General features: G+C 29.2%; 1 protein-coding gene across 1 annotated transcript in view; it reads left to right on the top strand.

The window, feature by feature from the left end:
• Nucleotides 1-26,354, top strand: part of LOC123291838 (myosin-VIIa) — a 93,421-nt gene that overhangs the window by 7,893 nt on the left and 59,174 nt on the right. Inside the window, exon 2 of the mRNA XM_044872266.1 lies at nt 16,442-16,548. Within this exon, the coding sequence (XP_044728201.1) occupies nt 16,442-16,548 (107 nt within the window). The remainder of the gene's footprint in view (nt 1-16,441; nt 16,549-26,354) is intronic.

Below are 26,354 nucleotides of genomic sequence, written 5' to 3'. Positions count from 1 at the left end.
CTAGAAAAAAGTTTATACATATAGGAATAATCTTTTGTATTTGCTATATAGGGTAGAATGTGGGAAAACATTAAAAAAATAATAATTAATAGAGGCTTTTTTAACAATTAATGTTCTTTTAAAATAATTAATAAGATTTATGAAAAAAATTTATGAGTGTAACTTATACCACAAATTATGTACGGCACATTAAAATGCATTTGTGTATGTGTGTTTTAAAATAAAGGGTGGTTAGAAAAATGTGATAAATTAAAATTAGAGACGTTCAATTTATTAGAGGAGTGGTTTTTTTTTGTCTATTTTGATTACAAATGAAATGGTTTCAGTAGTGATACATTCGAAATTATCATTAAACACTCTAGCAGGTCTATAAATTTGGTATATACAGAGTTTTAAGTTCTTAAATATTGGAGTTTCTGAAATTTTTAGAAACATACACAAACTTCAATAAGAGCTTTTTTAGCCCTTTTTAACTGAAAAAACCTTATTGAGAATTACATATTTGTATAATTATCTTTCCATAATTTCTATATATGTGTATATTATATATCAACTAATTCCAAATTCTAAAGTTAAATAAAAGATAGGTTAGGTAAGAGTGGCTGTCCTGGGGTGGGACTCACTTAGACCATAGGACCCGTTCTGATACCGAAAAAGGGTTGGCCCATCCACGGCCACTACTCCATGAACCATTTGGAGCTGTTTAAGAACAGGAGGAGTGCTTTGATGTCGACGGACTTTAGGTCGGAGAGGTCGTCAAAGAGAGGGTGGCTAAAGTAAGTCCATCTCCTCAACAGCTGGGCAGTGACAAAGAATATGAGACATTAGCTCTTCCTCATCACCACTGTGACAGCTCCTGAAGTAGTCGTGATACACTGCCAGGCCCAGGCGTTCAGCATGCCTGCCGCCCAACCAGTGTCCTGTGATAGCCGCAACAACTTTGCTAACAGAGGCACTTGGAAGTGATATAAGATCTTCGAAACGCCTTCGATTGTACTTAGACCATATCTGTCTTGTAGTACCACAAGTACGTTCCTTCCTTCATCTAAGATTGACCCTTTTTAAGATATCCTCTTTTAGGAGCAACTTGCAGTTCGCAACTGGAACTCCCGGATATTTATTGATGCTTGTGCCCGGCAGCATTGTGCCATTTCTAGCAAGTTCGCCGGCTAGTTAATATATTAATATATAAATTTATAGAAACATTAATTTATAGTTTTTTACCAGTCTTGAAAATTACAGAATATTCGTCAAGTTAAAAAAAAATTGTTTGAAAAAAGATGCATTTATTTTTTACTAATTTTTGAATTTTCGTTATTTTTCTATCTCCTATGCTTTAAGAGATAAATGTAACTAGAAAACATCTCTTGTTGATGTTCTAATCAAAGCTTTTTTTAAAGTACGAAAATTCAAAGAATTTTGAACTTCTATATTTAGAAAACAGCTGAAAGAAAAATGAAAGTTATTTTTGGTTTAGAAACTTATAGGTAGAGAAAAACCACGTGAATCTTTATGCAACTGGACATAGAATGTTTACGCGGTATTTATTCTTTTTTAAATTCAATTAAAGTTAACCAACAAATATTTGCAATAAAAGTTGCGTGGGTATAAGATAGATCAATAAACGTATCCCTGTAATCCCTTATTGTATTAGGGAAAAACAGCTAATTCGATATTACGATATGGTATCGTATAATATATTTGTTTACAACTAAAATTTATTTACATTAGTAAAGGATACGTTATATTAATAACACATTTGCCAAACAAAGAAAATAGAACACGCAAAGTGTACTGCCATCAACAATTGTAAACTATATACATTTTCTGGTAATACAAAAAGCTATATAATATATCCCTAAAAAATACATAACGTTCTATCATTGTTTAACAATACAATGAAAACCATGTATTAGATAAAGATGAAAGTAGTAATGACTGATGCAGGTAAATATAATATCTAGGTATAATGCAGACTCTGGTTGACGTTGATATTGTCAGCAACTCGCCGGCAAGGATATATTACTTTCAAGTTCGACAGCTTTTTTTCGAAACGGTGCTACAAAAATCTCCATCTGACCTACTTAAATTTTGTGTACTCACGTTAACGTTTAAAGTTAAAAACTCCCCAAAACAATTTCGATAAAGTATAGCAAACGTGGCTTAAAGAAGACACTCAGACTTCTGTAACTAACATACGAGTAAGACAGTGATACCCTAACCAGTGACAACAAAAAATACGAGTAAGACAGAAAGACAACATTTTTTTCTACCTATCTCATTACTGAAACTGAGATAGGTAGAAGAGTCGTATACCCATCTCGTTTCCTCTTCTATGAGCAATGCGGACTTGTATAAAGAGACACACAATAATGTTTCTGGCACGCAATAAAATTATAACAATGGTGGCTTTAACTTAAAATTACTCGCCCATGCCTGGAGTATAGGAAAGTACAACTATTTTACTCTTCCAGTCTCGTGTAAATCCGTAGAGATAATGCCATAGAGCTGTATACATATAGAAACAAAACGCAATAAGAGAATTCTTGACCACGTGAGAGATATAGTAAGAGACAGAAATTGTAGGATTACTTTATCTGCCTCTCTATTGCAATAAACCGCCTGGCGGCAGATTTGCAGCTCTATTAGTATTATCTCTATGTGTAATTCCGACCAAACTATTGTAGGCGACGAAACTAACTACGAAAATTATGATCGCTACTTGACCCACGAGCCATCGTATTTCAAATTGATAATTTCAATATTTTTTCGTACACTTCGACGATTTCTTTGAAAGTGTCGAAAGAAGAAAACCGCTCACCGATTGAAGTCAACTCCGGTTAGTGACCGTTTAAGTTTATGTTATACAACAGTGTTATTAGTAGTACTTCAATTTCTATAGCAACACAAAATGCGACGATGAAGTTTGTTGATGATGCTGTTGTTTGTTAATGCCTGATTTTATTTGGGTCAAATTATTTCCATGATATGAATTTGAAAAATATATAGAGTGCTAATATTTCCTAAAATTTACTTTTCAACTAGTCTTGTAGATAGATTTTTGAAAAACAAAATGATAAGTTTTCTAGAAAATGCTTTTCGAAATTTTAGCAAACTAGAATGAATGGCGGCTGTGTTGGTGTTTTAAACTTTTCTAATTAACTAAAAATAATGCAAGCACTGCTATTCAACACTGACTGTACAGGTTATTTAAACAATTAGCTCTGCTATTTGTTTATTTTCAATTGTTTTGCGTTCAAATTAATTTGATTGACTTTGACCTAACTCGCAGATTCTTTTTTGAGATTCAAGAATTACTTCGTAACAATTTTATACGTTTTATTAATCGCAATTTTTCAATTTTCGATTGATATTTTATGATAGTTTATTTTATATTAAATGTTAAATGTTTTTTTAATTTTCGTCGCTATCGAATTACCATCTTTTAAAAATCAGTAAAAAGATATTCAAACTTCAACCCAATTACTTATATTTTATAATAATTTTTTCCTTGTAATAAAATTTTAAAAATATACAGGTAATTACGTTTTATGAAAATAATAACTATATCATTGAACAAATTAGATTCGGATTGTTATAATAATTCGAATAACAAGAGCCGATATAACTACAAAAAAATGAACGGTCATGCGTATTATTAACGTAACTCAAATGGTTCGGTATTTTTTGGAAAATATAATATGATACAAGAACGTCTCAAAGAAGAACAAAGACCCGGTACCTAATGAAAAGCTCAAAAAGATGCTTGCCAAGTCTTGGTATTCCTTAGACAAAAAGTAGAATAAGCTTAAAGATTTTTAGGATGCACGCTATTTTCCTGACTTTCAGCAAAATTTCAAACTTACAAAATTATTTTCACATTTATAATATACTAGCTTGATACCCGCCAGCTTTACTGGGCTTAAAAGTAAAAAAAACTGCTTTATAGACTCCTTCTCTTTTGTCCACCTAACACTCGAAGAGATTGTTTTACACAGCTGAAATATATGCAGTTTTCATTTCTAAAGTGTAAAAGAGTCAGAATTCATTGAGTGTATCAGAAAAGATGGCCATGAATTGTTTGATATTTACTATTTAAGATTGTTTGATATTTAATATTTACTATTAGAGATTCATTTTTAATTCATGGTTCAAAAGTATGACCATAGACGGAGCATATTGTTCAGTTTCATCCAAAACGTTTGCGTGAAAGTGTAACAAACAAACATTCTTACTTTTACATTTATAATATATAGGAATTTCTTATAGCAGCCTCGATAATAACTTCTACGGAATTCTAAAACTATTAAATATTATAATAAGCAATAATTACATTATTTTTAGATTAATTTTGCTTATTATTTCGCTGTATTATTGATTTTAATAAAAAAAATTGAAAGTGTTTATTTCACCTGACCTTACAAGGTATATGTGAATTTTAAATCCATTGTATAACGTATTATATAAGTGAAATTAATTAATTGCAAGATCTTAACAGTACTTAGATACTTAAAGTAGTGAATATCACAAAGAAATTCTTAGAAATTAAATGTGGTTTAATAGTAATATTGAACATTTCTGAGAATTTGTCACCTAAATAATATTATGTTGTTTTATTTTACAATTGGTTTTTTTTTATTGTACAACAAAATAAATACACAGTACGTATATTTCATGGAATTTTTTCAAAAACATTTACTTGAAGTATTTTTTTTTATACAGAGCTAAACGGAATTTATCATTTAAACTAATTTTTTAAAATCTTAAAACACGCTTGCAAAACAATGTTATTCCAATTTAATGTTTAAATAAAATTTTAAGCTCCAATATGGGCCATGGTTGTTTTATTATCCAACCAACATACTACAAATGTATTCCATATTATTCGGATTTGATGATTTAATGAAAAATTTTTTGCAAAAAAATCAAGAAAAACATAAAAAATGTTTTATTTCGGAATTTTATGAAATTTGGTGAGCTATTGCCTAAAATTATTTATGAAAAGCTTTTATTTCGAAGCCATTTTAAAGGTATTTCAAAAAATTCTTATCTATTCGTCAAATAGGTGAATTTTTTGGGTCTTTATTTTGCCATTGAACGACAATTTTCGGGGATATCGACAAGAATAGTTATACCGGGATGTGATTTTACTCAATATTTTAGGAACTACTAGTTTAATCTTTAAAGGTGCACTTATTAGTTATCTGATTTGCACCTTGAATCCCCTCTTGAGGTAGTCTTTAAATTAGTTGGTAAAATTTGTATTTGAAGGAGAAAATGGATTTGTTTCATCTAAAAATGAAATACAATCGAACCTGGTTGAGTCAGACCTGAATAAACGAGAAAACTCTACAAGTAAGAGTAATTGCTAACTCCCGTTATTTTAAACCTCTCAAACGTCTATAAGTGAAAAAAAATAATTTTTATAAGAATTTATTATCACACACTTCATTGTGTGGGGCTTTTACGGATGAATCTTAAAAAATGAAATTAACAACTTGTATTAGGTAGACTTTTACCACTCTTATCACTTATAAGCCCTCGAGGGCATTTAAATTATTGTCTATTTCGCAAAAGACACTTTTAATAGAATTTTACAGAAATTTTAAAGTTATTCTCATCTAACTTTCTGTACTTAGATTTTTGGTTGGCTTGTAAATGCTAAGTGGCCTTTAAAATCAAGTTCAATAAAAAAAAAGTTTAAATTGTCACGAAAGTTATGTGAGATATTTCACACATACTAATATTTTTATTTTGATATACCTACATAAAAATATTTTATAAATTTAAAATATGAATTTTTACGATTAAATTTCTGTTCAGTGACCTGTTCAGCTCATTTCCAACCGAATGAAAAGGTTAAACTAAAATTGTGAGTGTTTTAATACGATCGCGATATGTGAATTATTCCTAAATGGGTTTATATATTTTTATATACATTTTCCACTTTACGGTTGACAATTTTATTTTAAAACGATGATAAATTCTTGTATATTACGTTCTAAAGAATTGTTGTGATTCTACCAATAAATGCTTAGAAGCGCCAAGATTTTTTTTATTATAAAAACAATTACTACATGCGTCTCGGAAAAAGCTTTCTTAGATATTACCTTGATATATTCTTTGATATTATCAAGAATAATCATTTGAGTAAAAAGTGTAGGTAGCTAGGTAATGTAGCCAGCAGATTATCACCTATTACATTTTTCTCTTTTTATCCCTTGTCGTAATATTTCAAGCAAATGTCTTACTTATTCTGAAAAATTCTTCTTTTGCATTTGTAAGACTTTTTATGTCTTTTGTCTGAAATATTTCTACATTGGGGGGGGGGGGGTAGTATAATATAATTTTTTTTGTCGCGTAAATATGCCAAAATCTATGTGAAAACAGATATGTAGGTACTTGGCCTGTCTTCTTGAAATCAAAGAAGTCTTGAATAGTGTCAATAAAGATTATTAGATTAGATTACTGATTTGGACCTTTTCAAAAGCGGTAGACGAGTGAAAAGTCAAGAATGGCTGACCTAAATGTATCTTCAAACGTTAGCAACGATACAAGAAATTAATAATCGTTTTTTCGTCCTCCTCACTGCATTAATCCTGGTGCTGTTTTGGGCCCGAGCCGTCAGCTTACCCTGATTATATCTACCTTGCAGTAACCCAAGTATGTTCCCCTGAATCCTTCTCGCATTCGAAAAGTGAATTTCCTTAAAATGAAATTTTACACAAGTTGCAAATAGTCGTTCAAAAGTAGCTTGCAATTAGCGACGCTTATGCTCCTTGGCTTTATGCCATTTCGCAATTTCCTGAAAATTAAAAGATTTGTGTGAAATTAACACTAAGTTAGGCCAAAAAAATACTAAGACTTTATTGACGGAGCTGCGGATTTTGCGTGTACGTAGTCCGTCGCTGTGAGATTCTATTCATCAGAAAATTTAAAGAATTTTAATCATAAAACATTTTTAAATTTTGTTAATATTTAGACTTTTGGTTAATAAATAAAAGACAACTTAATTACATCATATATAGAACTGATTTTACGTATATCTGTTTTCTTTAATATTAGTAATCGGATTTTTTATTTAAATATCTTGTAATGGATATTAAAATAAACATACCAATCAATCATCTATATTATACAGGGTGGGCCATTTTAATATATACATCTAAATATCTCGTTTTGTAGTTTAATAAGACAAAAATAAGTTGCAAACTTGAGTTTGATAGGGGGCATCATGATTGGAGCTAGTTGTTCGGGTTTCTTTAATATCCAATTTAGATCCTAAACGGTAAGAGGTATAATAACATTTTAAATTAGAAAGTTAATCCTCATAAAAAGACTAACAATTTTTGTTTTGCGACTTAAAAATATGTCATTATTGCAGTTAATCGAACGAAAACACCCTATCTAGGGAGAAATACTTGAGCCAAAAGTTGTCAAGGGCAATAGGAGACATTCGCCTGTGTCCATGCCTTTGAGCTACAACTATCGACAAACTTTAGGCATATTTTCTATCGATTAAATGCAATAATGACATACAAGTCGCATTTCCTCCAAAATCTAGCGTTTTTCGAAAAAATGTTTTAAACAAATATTGTTATTTTTTATGGGGATAAACTTTCTTATTTAAAGTGATTCTATCTCTTAACGATTAGGATCTAAATTGATTGGTTAGTTACAAAACAATATATTTAGGTGTATAGATTAAAATGACCCACCCTTTATATTAGATAAATATTGAATTTACTAGGTACCTATCACGAATCATTGAATTTATTTATATAATAGGTATGCGATGAAATATTATGATTCATGTGAGTCAACATTATCTTTCATTCATAGTTTTTACAATAGTCCAGTTACTAATGATTCATATTATTTCTTAGTAACAAAATCATTTTTATTATCATCTAGTACCTGTTAATGTCTTAACATTTCATCGGAAATAAATGTTTTGACTAAAAGAAATTCTTACTACTTAATCGCTCTGTTTGTTAATATTTTAGAAAAATTTGCATTTGTAGATTTTCAAAATTTTTTTTTTGTCTGATATTTTTATATACGGTGTGTCATCAAAACAAAGTAAATTAAGTTTGATTAAATGACCTAAACTTTAGAAAGTTTATTGAAAAAATAAATAAATAAATGTGTTACAAAAAATATTTTTATTTGAATACTTTGTCCATAACCATACAAGTAGACTTAGTAGAATAGTAGCGTCTCCATTCTATAACACCTCCATAGTATACTTTATCATATTTTTAGAACATGCAAAAACACTGTGTCAATGGAAAAACCTTTGAATAATAATGCATCACTCTAATGAAAACAAAAAACATAGTGACGGACGAATTTGTTGTATATTATTTTATGCCCATAAATAAATTATTATCCCCATATATAAAATAATTTATGCCCATATATAAATTATATAGACTTTTTTCTTGAAACGGGGTGTTGGCCCATCTCTATAAGTCTAAAATCATTCATTAGGGTGCTTAGCAAATATTGTCAAATTCCCAATTTCTTTCCGATATTTAGAAAAAGAGCTTTCTTGGAAATAAGTGTGTTGAGAAATTGCCATTATTTTAACATTATTTACAAACTGTATAGGAATTAAGTTGGGACCATTCATTTCGTCGCTATAACCGGCTTATCTATATAACCGGTTTTAACTATAAAAGTTTACATTTTAATTACGGATGTGAAAGTCGAGGCAAGTTGAGTTTCAATTATTGGCGAGTTTCGACTGATTCGCAAAAAGACATGAGATACAAATGAAAATAGTACTCTGTCTCTCGACAATACTATAAATTTTATTTAGAATATTCTTTTGCTCGGCTTGTGTTTCTGGTATGTATAATTGAAATTAAATACGATATACTTGAAACAATTTATATTGTAATTGTTTAATTAGCGTTTATATAAAAGTCAAAGTGGAATTTTATTTAATTAACAACACAACTGATTATCTTAAATGTATTTATGTAAATTCTTACCAATTAAACTGGAAATGTTAGATTTTTTTTTATCTATAAATATATATGGTATCGATTTCGTTTATATTTGTTTAGTGGCGGTAATGATTGTTTTTAACAATGTTATTCGATCAAGTAGATAGATAAGAATTATTATAATTCTTACTTTATATTGGATTCGATTGTAATTATTTGAAGCTTATTAGAAGTTTGTAGTGGTCCATAAAATAAATGAGATAACATGGTATTCACTGACATTGTAGGTCCAATCCAAAACTTTCTGTAGGTCCAATCATTAAATTAATCTGATTTTTATACTTTTTGATTAAAATTACCCCATCCACCGAGTTTCATCAAATTCCAAAACAAAAATTTTTTTTCCGATTTTCTCGAAAAAAATTGCAAAAAAAACGAAAAATTTATTTTATCTCCAATTTCGATGAGACTCAGTATATAAGGTAATTTTGACCCAAAAAGTTCAAAAATCGGGTTCATTTGTTCGCTGGTCGAATAGTTTTTGAGATACGGACTAAAATCGATCCAAATATTGCGGTATCTCAAAAACTCTGCATCCAAGCATTAAATTAACCTGATTTTTATACTTTTTGGGTCAAAATTACCCCATCTACCGAGTTTGATCAAATTCCAAAACAAAAATTTTTTTTTCCGTTTTTATCGATTTTTCCAAAGGGGTACCCCTTAAAAAAATTGCAAAAAATCGAAAAATTTATTTTATCTCCAATTTCGATAAAACTCAGTATATAAGGTAATTTTGACCCAAAAAGTTCAAAAATCGGGTGCATTTGTTCGCTGGTCGAATAGTTTTTGAGATACGGGCTAAAATCGATCCAAATAATGCGATATCTCAAAAACTCTGCATCCAAGCATTAAACTAACCTGATTTTTATACTTTTTGGGTCAAAATTACCCCATCCACTGAGTTTCATCAAAATCCAATACAAAAATTTTTTTTCCGATTTTCTCGATTTTTTCAAATGGGTATCCTTTAAAAAAATTGCAAAAAATCGAAACAAAATTTTTATCTCCAATTTCGATAAAACTTAGTTATATTTAAGGCAATTTTGACCCAAAAAGTACAGAAATCGGGTGCATTAATTGACTGGTTGAATAGTTTTTCAAATACGAACTAAAACCGATCCAAATATTGCGATATCTCATGAAAATTTTATCCACTTTTACAACATCTTGAATTAAATTTTCAAAAATACTGAACTAAGTATATCTTGGCATATTTTCATATACATGGTATAAAAACTAATAGCGCCAGTTTGAACAATTAAAAAGTTGACGTCAGTCTTTTCGACAAAGATAATTAGAAGCTTCGACTAGAGTCTTCTAATTATGTTATATTTTAATGAAGAAATACATAATTAAATAGAAACCCCACTAAAACCACCAAACACATATCATTGATTAACATATTACCCCGCACACATCTAACACATCAATTAACAATGTAGTAACCTCATATAATATTTTGATAAATTTACACATGATTGCAAGTAATTACATATACCTCGAGCAACAACTAATATCAAATTGCAGTTCCAATCATTATGAGTATATCACATGGATACGATATTGTATATCGTAGATATATATTTGATTTTCGATTGCATCGTAAATTACCGTGAAATCATATAAATAGATAATACTATTTTCTACATAAGTAATTAATGTATCATTTAAACACCTAACCATACAGGAAATAAGTAAGTGTAACAAGTGATTTGAACTTAGTTGTTATTATTACTAAACTACAAGTTTCTATTGTTGGGAAATTTCGTTATAATATTTGTCAGTTAATATGACCAGTACAATCTCTTAATTTTTTAATTAGAGTTTCGAGACCAAACTGAAACCATTCGAAAAATTTCATAATTTGTGTATTTTTAACTGACTTCAAACAAAAAAGGAGGAGGTTATCAATTCGACTGTATTTTTTTTATGTGTGTATCTCATAACTTTTGACTGGGTGAACCGATTTCTTTTCTATTTGAAAGCTGGTGCTTCCGGTGTGGTTCCATTTCATTATGGTTCAGTTCTGACAACGGGATCCATGAAAAAACCATAAAAGTCTTAAATTTGCATTAAGTATGCATGACAAGAGGACGAATAACTCAATATCACGCCAACCGATTTCGATGATTCTTTTTTTAGTGACAAATTAGTTAGTGTACTTCAGATTCACTAAAAATCCCAAAATAAAAAAAACTCGTTGCAAAAAGAAAACAGACTTCAAAGGAAAAACTTTTCCAAAACAAATTAATATGCACTAAAAAGTAAAAAAATAACGTGAATATAATGTAGTTAAAATTATTGTTATTTTTGGAGTCGGTGTCAGCCAAGGAAACAACTCTGACAGAACAGTTTGCTATATTAGCTTGACTGACACCGCGCCGACTCCAAGAATGACAATCACTGTTCCGTGAAGGCACAAATTAGGCGCAAATTGTATAGTATGTATTATATGGAAATATCAGTTATGTATATGTGATATGTATGTATGTGTAAAGTGATAGAGTAATCAACACTGTCTATACATGATATTTCAATAATTAAGTCAGTCAATTGTTTGTTTTCACTTGTTATATTGTCAATTTTGTCCTTTAGCCATTGGAATAAGTCACTTATTTTTAATATTTTCAAGACAATTTAATCCCATGCAATTATTGTAAAAGTACAAAAATTAAGTTCATTGCCCGCTACCTGGCATATTGAGATTGCCATTAGGCAACGCAAAGTTTGAGGGCATTAAATAATGCATCCATTATTCTCAATGGTGTCCAATACCGTCGTAAACTTAATCTAAGTATCAGTTTTAGTTTTTGATTGACTTTTAACCTTGGTTGGCCTACCGCAAGTATAATAGTGGTTTTGATATTGACTTTAAACTTTCTGCAAGATGGACAAAAAATTGTTAAACCAAATTTGATTTTGCAAAACAGTATTTTTATTTTAGTAATAATTGTTAAGTATAAAAAATTATTTACATTGTTGTGTAACTAATTAGGGAAATATTATTTGTGCAGAGACCATTAGAAACATATCATGTTTTGTCATATGGTCATTTTAAAGTGACCTATAATTATTAAGTAACATAATATAATGACTGTCATCCGTTGTTAGCTATGTGAGTATAATAATTTTAAACTATTTTACTACAATATTTATAACATGTTTGTAGTGTATGTACCTTCATGACAATTGAATGAATCATCTTTCAAATATGTATTGTTATGAAAGTTCTCCTAAATTTATAGTTTTTTGAAAAATAATGAAGTCTTATCTCGCCTGCTTTCGTAAACTGAAAATGTATCTGATTTTTGACACCTAATACTTAGAGGTGGTATTCTGGATAAAAACAAATCAGAACCAGTCACGTTTCGGTATTTAATTTACAGCTTATTCAGGCTCTATGCAAAATACAAATTAATAGCACAGGAACTGCGTTAGCTAAGCGAATTTCCTCAGAGACTGATAAAATAACACATTTTTCTTAAAATCGAACATTGCATTTTTAATTTTCAAAAACTAAGCTCCTAGAGAAAAAAATCACATGAGTACTTTTTTGCTTAAAACTGATCAAAAAATAAAAAAAATTAAAATTCAAAATTTTATACTCTGCGCAACAACGACTTTTAAAATTGAAACAAGTTTTACAATGTAAAAAGAAATGATAATTCGTTTTCTATACCATCTAAGAAACATTATTCTTTGCGTTTTCTCAACTTATATTTGATGTATTTTTTATTGAGTGCTAGGTACGCAGTAGGTGATATTATAAAATATTCAAAAAATAGGGGAACGTTAAAAAAATAAAGGTGTAACATATTTTGTTAATGGCAGTGTATTTAAAAAGACAACATTTTAATCTAAATTGATAAACTATCTTATTGCAGCCTGTTTTTTCAATACTTTTATTTAAAAAAAAAAAGTAAAAATAGGGTATTTCATAACTCTTTGATCAGCAAATTTCAATTTTTTTGACTTAACTAAAAATTTTGGTATAGGTGTTCGTAAAATCACCTAATTAGTCCATTTCCGGTTGTCCGCCTGTCATCGCGATAACTCAAAAACAAAAAGAGATATCAAGTTTAAAAAAATGTACACACCTTTTCTTTACAAATAGTAGCACAAAAGTTATCATCCTTTGTGTTCTTATTTCATCTTGAAACGGACAACCCTGAAGATCTTCTCAGTAATGAATATGTTAGTAGGGTTTTCTCAATTTATCAAGGATATCCCTTTAACGAAAAGGAAGCATTTTATATCATCTGATATATTTTAATAATATTCGGTTATTCTTTGTATAGTTATACTGGAATTACGTTCCATTTCTTATTATTAAAGATATTTTCAATTTATTTTTTTTACAAGTACATTCTTCAAGCTTGTCCTGAATCCACTTATGAATCTTTTTTCCAAATAAAAACACGCGTTTCAATCTTCCCAACCTGTATAGACGTAAATCAATTTTTACAAAGTGCTATAAGTGCTTTACAATTTTTAATATGGCCGCTGAGACGCTTTTCGTTGCCGATTGAAAATAAAGATTGTTGAGAATTATTTTTCTGCCTAATAAACTCTAGCTTAATAATATTTTAGTGTTAGTATAAGTAATTATGACCAGCGGTGGATTTACACTAGGGGCAGTCGGGGCTAGTGCCCAGGGCGGCAAATTTTCTAGGGCGGCAAAATTTGGAAAGTTGAAAAAAAATTTTTTGTTGTCATCAAAATTTCTCAATAGAAATTATTATTCTTTTAATTAATCATACATCAGTTAATAGATAATTCAAGAAATTCGACTCATACAATATTTGTCAAATCGAAATAATTAAATTATTTCATTTCCAAGAAGATTTGAAATGGTAATATTTGATTTTTTAATTTGCTTTAATCATAAAATTTAAATTTGGTTTTTTTTTTTGGAAAAATTAATAATGTTTTTGAGTTATTTTTGCAAATAGACCAATAGCTTAGCTATTCTATGCATCGGCTCGGACGTAGGTACCTCAACGTTTAGATTGTGAAGATTTAATCGACCAATTCGCAATTCAAAGTCAGGCGTGTTTGCCTGTAAAAAAAATTATTATAATATAATTATGAGTCAAGCTGAATGCAAAATGTATAACTCTAAGAACAAAAACAAATATTAGGGGCGACATTTTTTTCAGTGCCCAAGGGCGGCAGAAGTTTAAATCCGGCCCTGATTATGACACATAAAAATTTAAAGATATATTTTTCAAATAGTAATTAAACTAAGTGGCGCTTTTATAAATAAGAAGTAAAGTAATTTATTTAAGTAGAGGTACTTGTAAGAAAAACATAATGTATAGGACACTGAATATAATTACAATTGTATTACTCTTGTTTGATGTTTATTATATGTGGCAACTGATGTACAGAGAGACGTACATCAAATTTTGTTTATAAAATACACCGCGAATTTTACATTAACTTTCGGCTAGAAAATTTATATTGGTATAATCCCATGCAAACTTTTTATGACCAAAATCTATAGAATTCCTTAAAACTACTCGTTTCGGGGCCGTAGCTCTTCTTAGTTATTACTTCAAACTATATTTAAGATAGAAATCACACTGAAAAATTAAAATAATGACTACTTCATCCCGGACTTTGATATTAAAATAAAGTAAAAATACTTTCAAACAATTTCCTAATGATTGGAACAAGTACAGCAAAATATTTGTTTTTACAATTGAATGGGATTGAATTTAGAATATGAATTCATTGATACAAAATCACAGAAGTTAACTAAACAAAATCATAACTTCTATGAAAGAGATTTTAGTTTAAGGTCATGCATATATAATCGTGTAAGTAAAGCGTATAGACAAATTAAAATAAAATTTCTTTGCGTTTGCTTTCAATATAGGATTTGGTTATTACGAACACATACCTATTAAGTCTAGCCAATGTGCGGTTGTTTCAACTACATGAAGATTGTGATTACTAATTTACAAAGAGTTTAAAATAAACTTATTGATCATTTTTATAATATATAACATATTTTTATACGTATATAACAACCACCGGTAGCCGAGTTGGTATAGCGGTAGACTTAAGACACTAAAATCAATAGTAACCCAATAGTAAAAATCAATAGTTAAACGTTTTGTGTTTCCTCAGTTTTACTTGTTTCCCCTAATCATATACCTGTAATTTTATCTGGTGAAAATCCACTTTGCTTTTTCGTCAGTTTTTATTTTGATAAGCGAATTCGTCTTTCTACAGATATCGAGTTCACTTTTGTCCATGTGTATGTGTTTCAAAAAATTGTCTTATGAATGGGTTCGTTGTCGTTGTTCGTTGAAATCTTTTTCGGTAAAATTCGTTTTAATATGAAAGTCCTTGTCCTATAAACAAATATAGAATAAAAATTGCAACAACAAAAATCATTAAATTATTTCAAAAGAAAGAATTTTAATAATTATACTTGATTTGATCTTCTGTATTTCGTGATTGGTTTGGCGGGGGTGACATTCAATATTATTTAATCAATCCAATTACCATTTCTCTTACATTTTATTATTATTGAATTGTATTTGTATACAAATATAAAATAAATAAATAAATAAAATACTATTTTATTTATGTGAAGCACTTTTTAAAAATAGGTACTTGTAGTTTGAAATAACTAAAATTAGGTTTGACATTCCAATTCAATGATTGTGAACTATACAAAGTGAGTCATAAGATGCTTGTATACATTTGAGTATAAAAGACCGATGAGCTCTTTTCTTTTAGAATTCAATCGGTGAATTCTGTTTGTTCCATACCTAGGCGTCCTTACGAGGGTTGGGTTCTGCTATTCGTTTCTTGTTTTAAATTCCCAGTTCTTGCAAATCTTTTTTCTCTAACTTCATCCAGCTGGTCCTGGGCCTACCTCTCTTTTTTTCCTCTCTATTCCCTCTGATCAGGGATCTTCATATAGTTCGTATAAAAAGTAGTTAAAAATTGATTTTAACACTTTTCTATCCCACATCAGTGTATGTTTTTCTTTTTGGTTCAGCTTCCATAACTCGCTACCATATATTACTGTTGGGCGTATTCTTGTTCTGTATACTCAAATCTTTGTGTTCTTTGATATGATCATGGAGTTAAAAAATTGCCTCAGTGCTCCAACGCTTATAGAACTATAAGCTATATAAGAACTTCAGAGTGTATGACTCCTGTAGGCACCCACATTCTTCGAGGGTTTCTTACTGTGATCTTATATACTGACTTGATTTATTTCAATTCATTTTCTATATATATCGATTTGTTCAGTATATTATTTATCTTGTGACATCTAGAAAATATAACTACCTACATGTGAACTCAATTTTAACCACCTTTTGTAAATTTCTAATTTTATATTTTTATGAATTGTGACTATTATGGTTATGTAATAAATAATAAATGTTGTTTTGTTACAGGATGCCGTCCCGAGGTTGGGGTGCCAGACATGACTGTCATCTCGGATATTGATGAACAAGGCATCAATAAAAATCTTCGTGTGCGCTATGATCGAGATCAAATATATGTATCCTTTTTAAAAAATTATATTTAAAAAAAAATTTAGGTACAAGAGAACATATTTTGGGTATGTAAACACAGTAGTTTTAACGGTGGGTACACACGATATCAACTTCGCACAGACTATAGCATTGTGTCTGCGCAACAAATCAGTGCAAACAAAAGTCGGTATGATGGTAAAGTCAGAGTTAAAAAAGTTTGAGCACGGAAGTTGGAAGTATTCCCATACTAATGATAAGTCTGCACATACATTTCGTCATCATATTTACATGAATATATTTACTCAGACTTTCAGTCTGTAGGTACAAACAATGGTCTGTATCGTGTGGACTCACCATAAGTATATTTCCAAATAAAAACTAAGCCATTTCAAGACGTAATAGACAATCACATTGCCTAAGAAATTAGATTTGAAGAAAAAATGCAGTTTGAAAAAAAAAATAATATAGATAAATAATTTGCGAGATAAACTCCTCCAATGATGATTTCTCATGAAACCTCTTAATAAAATATAAAAAAGTGTGTAACTTATTATATTATGCAAAATGAAAATATGGATTTAAGAAAAAGTGATGAAAACATAAGAAAAGATTAATTACAAACTAAATATTATTTTAAACAATAAAATTGTATTCTTATTTAAACAAAACATTGAATATGAAAAAAAAAACTTCTTTAATTTTTTAATCAAAAGAGTACATAAAAAAAGTTATTAAAATTAAAAAATGAATTTTAATTTACAAATTATTATTTATGTAACAATCTAGAAACATACCCTACATTAAAAGTATGAAATATGTAAAATTAAAATTAAGAAACAATGCACAGTGAATTTTCATAATAATTTTATTTGAATATACTCTGGGTGCCTGCCAATATAGACCGTGGAAAACCACGGGTTTTTTAAATGATAAATACATACTTGAAACTTCGTTAATGGGTTCTTTTTGACGAGTCTACTAAACTTTCCTCTACGATTTTTTTTCGATAAGGCTGCGTTTCAAATAAGAAAAACAATTCCCTTAAAAAATTCTTAAGAAAAATCTAGCAACAATTTTTTAATTTCAATAAAATCGTGTCCTTTGAAGGATATGATGAGTTGTTGTTTACATATCGCCTGAAATCTCTGAAACTATCGATTTAGCTGTAAAATGAACCCGATTACCCTATTTTATGGATCAAAGATTTTTTCAACAGGTATTTAATCGAAAGAAAATACGTCAGCTTAAGAAAAGTTTTGAGACAAAAGTTATTAAGAACAATAAAGGTCATTCGTCTGTGTTTATAACTTTTAAGTAAATTTTCAAAATCATTTGAAGATCAAGGTCAAATGATCTTGAAATTAGAATTTCAGGTCAAATTCATGGACACACATTCCCTCTATTGCCTTTGACAACTTTTTGGCTAAAACGATTTAATACAATAATGACATATTTTTCCGAGAATTTTATGAGGATCAAGTTTCTAACTTAAAGTGTTGGAGATCTTAATTGACCATTAAAGCAACCCGGAGAACTAGGTCCAATCTGATGTCTCCCATCAAACTCTGCAAATTTTGTTAAAGTTATTTTTTTATTGATTAACTAAAAAAACGACTTATGAACCATAATAGATTAAAATGGTCTACCCTATATAGAAAACTGTTGTCGGTAATATATACCATTTGTACCATTACCTTCTGAACATTCTTTATCAAACCAGATACCTACATTACCTATCATTTAATCTGCATGGGCAGTATGTTAACATCATTATATAGCATTGTTTTAGATAATCAAGATTATTATAATAAATAGATTCTACTATATTATTTAAATGTATGCACTAACTTTACTTCTTGAATATATTTATTCAATTTTAACTTACATTTTTATATCAAACGGAAATTCCCAGCATTATAAAATTTGTGTATAATCTATCCTTGTATAGACAACAACGTAGCCTATTATTGTTTGTATACAGTTTATTTCCACGATGTAAATTTAATAAATAATAAAAAAATAAAATGCGCCCCAAGTATTGTTATCTATCAAAAATAAGATAATTATGTTCACACCGTGAGTCATGAAGATGAACAAAACAATTGGTATATTATTACGATTTGAATTTTTTGATATAAAACTTAAATAAAAAATACTTTTAGGGTACAAACTTTTATGGTATTAAAAAGTAGAAAATAATTTTTTCTAGGAGCCACTAATACTTGTCTATTTGTAAAATTGAGGCGCTCAATTTAAAATATTAAGGATTATTCTCATAGAAAAAATTATTTTCTACTTTTGAAAATCATAAAACTTTGTTCCTTAAGTATTTACAAAAAGGGGTGTTATAAGTTTAACCGCTATGTGTGTCTGTGTGTCTATGGCATCGTAGCGCCTAAACGACTGAACCGATTTTGATTTTTTGTTTCGTTTGAAAGGTAACTTAATGGGGAGTGTTCTTAGGTATGTTTTAAGTCCGAGTTTAGCGTTCCGTACCCAGAACCAGTAAAATATAGTTGATATTCCTCAATATTGGTTCAGTTTGGAGAAGGCCTTAAGGAAAAAGGTTAATGAAGAATGCTTTTCGATACGTTTCAAGTTTTAGTTTAGGGTACCGTACCAGAAATATTTATCGAGGGTTTTTAAAATTTTGTAATTTTGTAATTTTTTTGAGATTTCGAGCTGAAAGTTTAACTATATGTTATTTCAAACACGGAGGAGGCTGTTAGATAATATATCGTAAACTTCGCCATGATACTCATCAAATTCTGCGATAGAACGATAAGTCCAAGGGTTATGAGTTTGAAGTTTTTGGCAATCGAATGTTTGAAAGTGTATACCGTAAGTAGATACTGTCAAGTATGATTCGAATATTTCATTTGCCGATTTCCTCTCATTTTAGTCAATAATTATAAGCCCTTTCGAGCCAGAAGCGAAATGAACACTAATTGGCCATCATTTTAAATTAAATACTAGCGCGACATTTAAGAAGCTTTTGATTGGTCGAATACGAGAAGTCTGAATATTTAATACGTAATAAGTATATTAGTAATTTAATAAATTATATCGAGAACCAACACATGTTCATTAATAATTGAACGTAATCTTTTGAATATTTTATTGTTTTCCTATACCATTTCAAGGTCAACTATATGTTATACTGTCAATATAATAAGGGTTTTTGTGTGTAACAAGAACAACTAAACAAATTTTGCTTCTGGGAATGAATGAATCAATTATTAATTATTGTTCTAAAATTAATTACTATATTAAAATTACAATGAGGGAACACTTTTTTGTTTGTATGTTAACAACCATTTTATTAATTAAGTATAAAATGTTACCAATTTGTTATTGTATATTTTGATTAATATTAATAAAATAAAAACTAAAAACCGACTACGCAAAAGAAGCAAACATGTTATGTAGTACAAACTTAAAATACCAAAACTCTGAATTTTATTCCGACTGCTACTGTTGCTAATTCAAAAAATCTGTCAAATAGAATCAGAATTTTGATATTTCTATACACTAGTTTTCATAATACAGACGCATTTCCAAAATAAGAAAGAAAATCTTGAAATCTTGAATTTGATACTAAACATGAGTTCTCAAGTTTGTTGGTTTATAAATGCATAATTTTATGACATATTTCGAGCACCATTTATTGTCGGGATATAGTCTTCAAGATCATTCATATTTTATCAAACATGATACATTTATCTTCAAGCTAGAAAGGACAAACTCATAAATTGCTATAATCATAATTCTTCTTTTTTGTTTTTATAGTCGGGTAAAAATATAAAAACTTAATATATAGCTATTGTGTTATATTTTAATATTTCATTATTATTAAATATTTTTGCACAAATCTCTGAGAATTAGAAAACAAAATATAAACCACATTATTTTTTTTTAAATAAAATAATTATATATTAAAAATGTTTTGTAATAATTATTATAAATAATTATCTTTCATAAATTTAAATAATTTTAGTTTAGTGTTTAAATATAGAACGCAGTTTTTAAAAATAGTGTGAATCAAAAACAAAAAAATTTTAATAAAAAATACTTTTTAAGGGACAAGCTTTTATTGTACTAAAAAGTAGAAAATATTTTTTATCTATGAGTCACTCATACACGAATATTTGTAAAAGTAGAGTAGATGAAGTGTTCCGATTCATTTTTGACATTTTTAATTGAGCGTCTCAAGCTTTTACGAATAGTTGGGTATGAGTGACTCATAGATAAAATTATTTTCTAATTTTTAGTACAATAAAAGCTTGTCCCTTAAAAAGTATTTTTCATTAAAATTTTTTTAGCTTTTTTTATCAATCAAGTGTCCAACACTTCTAAAGCGTTCAGAAGTAGCCGGGCTATGCTTCGGGGAGCTTTCTACAGTTAGTCAGCTACGCAATTTAGATATTATGTTAACAGAACTCTTATCAAAAGAGGAGTGCGGATGGATGACCTTCTCATTTCTGATCTCTTTGTACTCTCCCATTGTAAGTCCTTGATTGTAAATGTATAAATAACTAAAGCTTATTTAGCTTTTAAATCCGAGAAAAAGTTCTCATTATTAATGACTTTCTTACCTCGATATATCGTTCAATACTGTTTTCTATGCTAGGGTCTTAATTTTGATTTAAAATAAATTAAATAAACTGACCCATATATTTTAATGGAATCTATTCAATTGATAAAATTCAAAATAAACTAAAATAACTATTTAACTCTAACATACATTTTTATTTAAATACTTTTATTATCTATTGTCATCTAGTCTACTACTCCAGTTATTAATAATAATGATAATATTTAGTGTATTGTATGACCTTCAAATTTAAGTATTATTGATGTACATTTAAATTGACAATCATCATCTATCTATCGTTTAACTATAAAAAAAGCATATCCACTTTATTTAAACTAATAAATGTAAGTGGTTTTTATACTTTTATTATTATATTTTTTCCATTTTTATGTGTGAATGCAGGAAGTTCTTTAGAAATAATGAAATACAAGGACTTCATATAAGTGTGGTGTGTTATTGTTATCTTGAAGTGTGTAAAAGAGAGAACATATTATCATATATGGTGATAAAAAATGTTCAAAATACTACAGTTACATTGCAAATATTAAAACTGTGTCAAAAAATAAGGTGACATTTGAATTTAAACTGCGTGCGTTTGTTGTGTGTGCATTATGAATTCCTTCCACCTGGCCAAACAGTCAACAAGGAATATTATTTGAACGTTATGAGTCATTTGCGTAACGCAATTTGCCTAAAAAAGCCGGAATTGTGGAAAGACAATTCATGGTTTTTACACCACGATAATGCACCATCCTATACTGCACTCATAATTCGTAATCATTTCGTCAAAAACTCAACCCATATCGTTCCGCAACCACCGTATTCACCTAATCTGGCGCCGTGCGACTTCTGGCTGTTCAGAAAGCTCAAAAGACCACTCCGGGGACACCGTTTTGATACGATAGAGGAGATTCAAGCCGCAACGAAGACGAAACTGAAGGCAATCCCGAAAAGTGACTACAACCAGTGTTTCGAAGATTGGAAAATCCGTTGGCATAAGTGCCATTGCATCGGGAGGGGATTACTTTGAAGGGGATGAAATTGATTTGGAAGAATAAATAAAGAATTTTCAATAGAAATACAATGTCATCTTATTTCTTTAGTATTTATTATATCAAAAGAAAAACGATATTGTTTAAAAATAAAAACGTCAAAGTAATTCACAGATTACTTTGTTTTAAGTTTTTTGGAAATTTTCTAAATGTTACTTCTGAAGCGATATTTTAGTCCTTAAATACTGAAATACTATTGAAAATTCGAATCTAAGATAACGTACAGTTTTGTGAAATAAACTACTGGTATAAAAAAAATTATATTTTATCGCGACACTGAAATACTGACTTCCTATTTATTTTCTGAATGAGGGATAAAACCTTCAGAGCAGCGATTACAGTGGCGTCCATAGATTTTTAGAATAAAAAAAAATTTTATTTTAATCTTCAAATTAATATTTTCCACAAGTGACCATACATTAAAACAAAGGGATAAACGGCGATTGTAGACTGTTGGGGTAAATCAACTATCAATATGATCATTATATAGTTTTATATTCTAAAAATGTGTAGCGTCGCCACGTTAACGAAGCGGCATCGCATCGTCCCCTTTTGTCTACAATATCATAAACATAGAAATGCTGAAAGTAATTAATAAAATACCGTGTATTCCAAAAATAATTTTTATTTAATATTTGAAAATATAGAAGTTGCATTATTTTTTTTATAAGTAGGTATACTCTGTTTCACAAAAACCGCACGAAGTTATAAATAGTATATATGTAAATCCGTTTTGAGTTTTCGTGTTTACAAATAGACCGACAACCGGAAATGGACTCTTAAGGTGATTGTATGAACACCTATACGAAAATTTTGTTCGTATCATCAATATTTTTAAGCATTACAAACTTGAGACTAAACTTAGTATACCTTGATATATATTACTTATATACAGGGTATAAAAATAGCTGAACACTTGGATACGTGTTTATCAATCAATATAATTATATAAAGAATATTTCCCATCTGGTTATTAGATGAGTGAAGCTTTATCTCTCACCGGCTCTTGTACTTTTTGGATATAATTTTTGGAAAGAATGTTTTAATGCTTTAGATTTTTTGTTTTACTAAAATTTTGGTCCCAAAATGGTCGAACAAAATTTTCGATAGCATAAAGAATATTTATATCTGTAACTAAATTGCTTATTTGCTTTGCAAACTTTTAAAACATTTAGTATTAGACGCGGGCGATTATGATGCTGTTATTCTTCCTATGATGATGAATTCATATCAAAATGAGTTGTTTCAGTAAACCAAATGCACACACCATCTTCATTCATGCGTAACCAGAGAGAAGAATAGGAATACAGTGATATGAACAACGATATCTTTGCTTTATATTATGTGTTTTTAGTTCGTAGTTTAATGTTGTATGTATGGCTGAATATAATGTTGAATATTTTCATTCGTATCTGTTGCAACGAGAGGAAAAACTGACCTGCTCTGAGTATGTAAAAATTAGCGAGCGCATTTTTTCGATCCACCTTAAGATAGTACGAGCGCCAAGGCAAGTTTAAACTTGTGATTGCAATTATTTGTATCTTATTTTCAACTTTGATGACGAATTTTGTTATAAGTTCATGAATGTAATCGAAAAATAAGAATACAGTTTTTCGATATTTGTCTTGGTTTATGAAATGTCGAAAGCTAAATAATAAAAGAAAATTTTAATTATATTTATAGTGTCAACATAATTCACCAACAAAATTTTTTTTGTTTAATCTGTGTTCTCAAACTTCAAACCAATCATTTTCAAATGATTATAACCAAAAAAGTTTTGGTTATAATTACTACGATCTCTAAGCTTTGCAGGAAAAAAAGCTTCAAAGTTTTTGCTTACTCAAAAGAGATTAGATTTCCGCCTAGCTATAATATATATTACATTGAAAACATAATAAAGGGAATGAATATAGACAATTTACTCAGTGAATACTAAAATTTAGTTTCTGTCTACAGGAACTGATAAGTTTTTCTATGAATATTTTTTCTCAATTATTAAAATTTTTGTAATACTTTACCCGATATGGTGTTGTATGGCATCTTTTGGAAATTCATTTCAGGAAACTTTTTATCTATATATTATAAACAGTTTTTTATCTTATGAGTGATATTCATGATTCAGGATTTTTTTTAAATAATATAAATAAGTCAAAATTCTCTCCAAAGCATTGCGTTCGACTATTGTTCTTACTCAAAATTGCCTATTAGCAAAGATTAAAAAAAGTCACATGAAAGAAGATGATCGTTTCCAATAATACATTATTAATATTTTCTGAAACACGCTGTATTGACCTTTTTTATACGAACATTCTATGTCTGATGACTCTGCCAACTGGTTAATTTATCGTTCCCATTGAATGATGTAGGAATTTGTACATATATAGTTTTTAGACTCGTCTACATCGAATATGAATATTTTATTAACACGAAAAACGCATAAACCCTTCTCAAAAATTAAAAATACAGTAAAATTTTGCTATTTCAAATTTTAGTAAAAAAAACTTCAGAAACTAGTGTGTAGTTTGTCTTGAAAATAACGCTTGTGGTATAAAGATAAAAACTTGTTAACCCACGATCTAAACAAAAGAGGTGTTATAAGGTTGACCGCTATGTGTGTGTGTGCAGGTCCGTAACTTGGGCGTGCCAAAGAAGGCCCCCGCCACCGGCGCAACAGAAATAGAGGCACATTCTTTTCAGCAGCGATTCACTCAGTTTTTCGCTAACTATCACTTATGTCACAAATTTGAAAAGTATGGCCCAAATTTAGTAGGATTACATACTTGGTTTATCAAAATTGGATAAAATTTGGGTGTGATAGAGCAAAATTAAAAATTTTGATTCTGATGACGTCATTAAGTAAAAAAATTTGATTTTTTTGATAACACAGGCAAATTTGATCCGATCTTATTGGAATTTTTTTTGAAATCCACTAATTTTGGGTCATTCTTTTCAACTGTGATGCCAGTTTTTCGCTAGCTATCACTTATGTGTTTAATTCTAGAACCAGGACTCCACATTCTTGAAATCTATTAGAGCTAGGTTAATTATGATCACAAATTTGAAAAGTATGGCCCAAATTTAGTAGGCTTAGATACTTGGTTGATCAAAATTGGATAAAATTTGGGTGTGATAGAGCAAAATTAAATTTTTTTGATTCTGATGACGTCATAAAGATAAAAAAATTTGATTTTTTGATAACACAGCCAAATTTGATCCGTTGAAACCCATTAATTTTGGGTCATTATTTTGAACTGTGATGTCAGTTTTTCGCTAGCTATCACTTATGTGCTTCATTTCGGAACCAGGGCTCCACATTCTTAAAATCTATTAGAGCTAGGTTAATTTTGAGCCCAAATTTGAAAAGTATGACCCAAATTTAGTAGGATTACATACTTGGTTGATCAAAATTGGATAAAATTTGGGTGTGATAGAGCAAAACTAAATTTTTTTGGATTCTGATGACGTCATTAAGTTAAAAAATTTGGTTTTTTTGATAACACAGGCAAATTTGATCCGATCTTATTGGAATTTTTTTTGAAATCCACTAATTTTGGATCATTCTTTTCAACTGTGATGCCAGTTTTTCGCTAGCTATCACTTATGTGTTTAATTCTAGAACCAGGACTCCACATTCTTGAAATCTATTAGAGCTAGGTTAATTATGATCACAAATTTGAAAAGTATGGCCCAAATTTAGTAGGCTTAGATACTTGGTTGATCAAAATTGGATAAAATTTGGGTGTGATAGAGCAAAATTAAATTTTTTTGATTCTGATGACGTCATTAAGTTAAAAAATTTGATTTTTTTGATAACACAGGCAAATTTGATCCGTTGAAACCCATTAATTTTGGATCATTATTTTGAACTGTGATGTCAGTTTTTCGGTATCTGTCACTTATGTGCTTAATTCCGGTACCGTGTGGAAGTGTGTTCCGGTTCTTATGTGCCTTAAGTGCGAGTCTTGGGTTCCGTACCCAAGAAATTTGTTGGAGTTTTCTTAAATTTCACTTGTAAATCCTTAATGGTATTCTTATTTTTGTAGATTCAAAAGATGGGTTACAATATAAAATGAAAAAATATTTTTCTTTGATTTTATTTCAAATGAAACAATTTTAGACACATAATATTTGTTTGATTTATGAAATATTAAGTTTACATTAATATTTATAAATGTAAATATTTTAA

Source organism: Chrysoperla carnea, chromosome 2, assembly GCF_905475395.1.
Source record: "Chrysoperla carnea chromosome 2, inChrCarn1.1, whole genome shotgun sequence".
Classification (NCBI taxonomy): domain Eukaryota; kingdom Metazoa; phylum Arthropoda; class Insecta; order Neuroptera; family Chrysopidae; genus Chrysoperla; species Chrysoperla carnea.
Note: the sequence above shows the minus strand (reverse complement) of the source record. Positions and strands in the feature narration are given on the sequence as shown.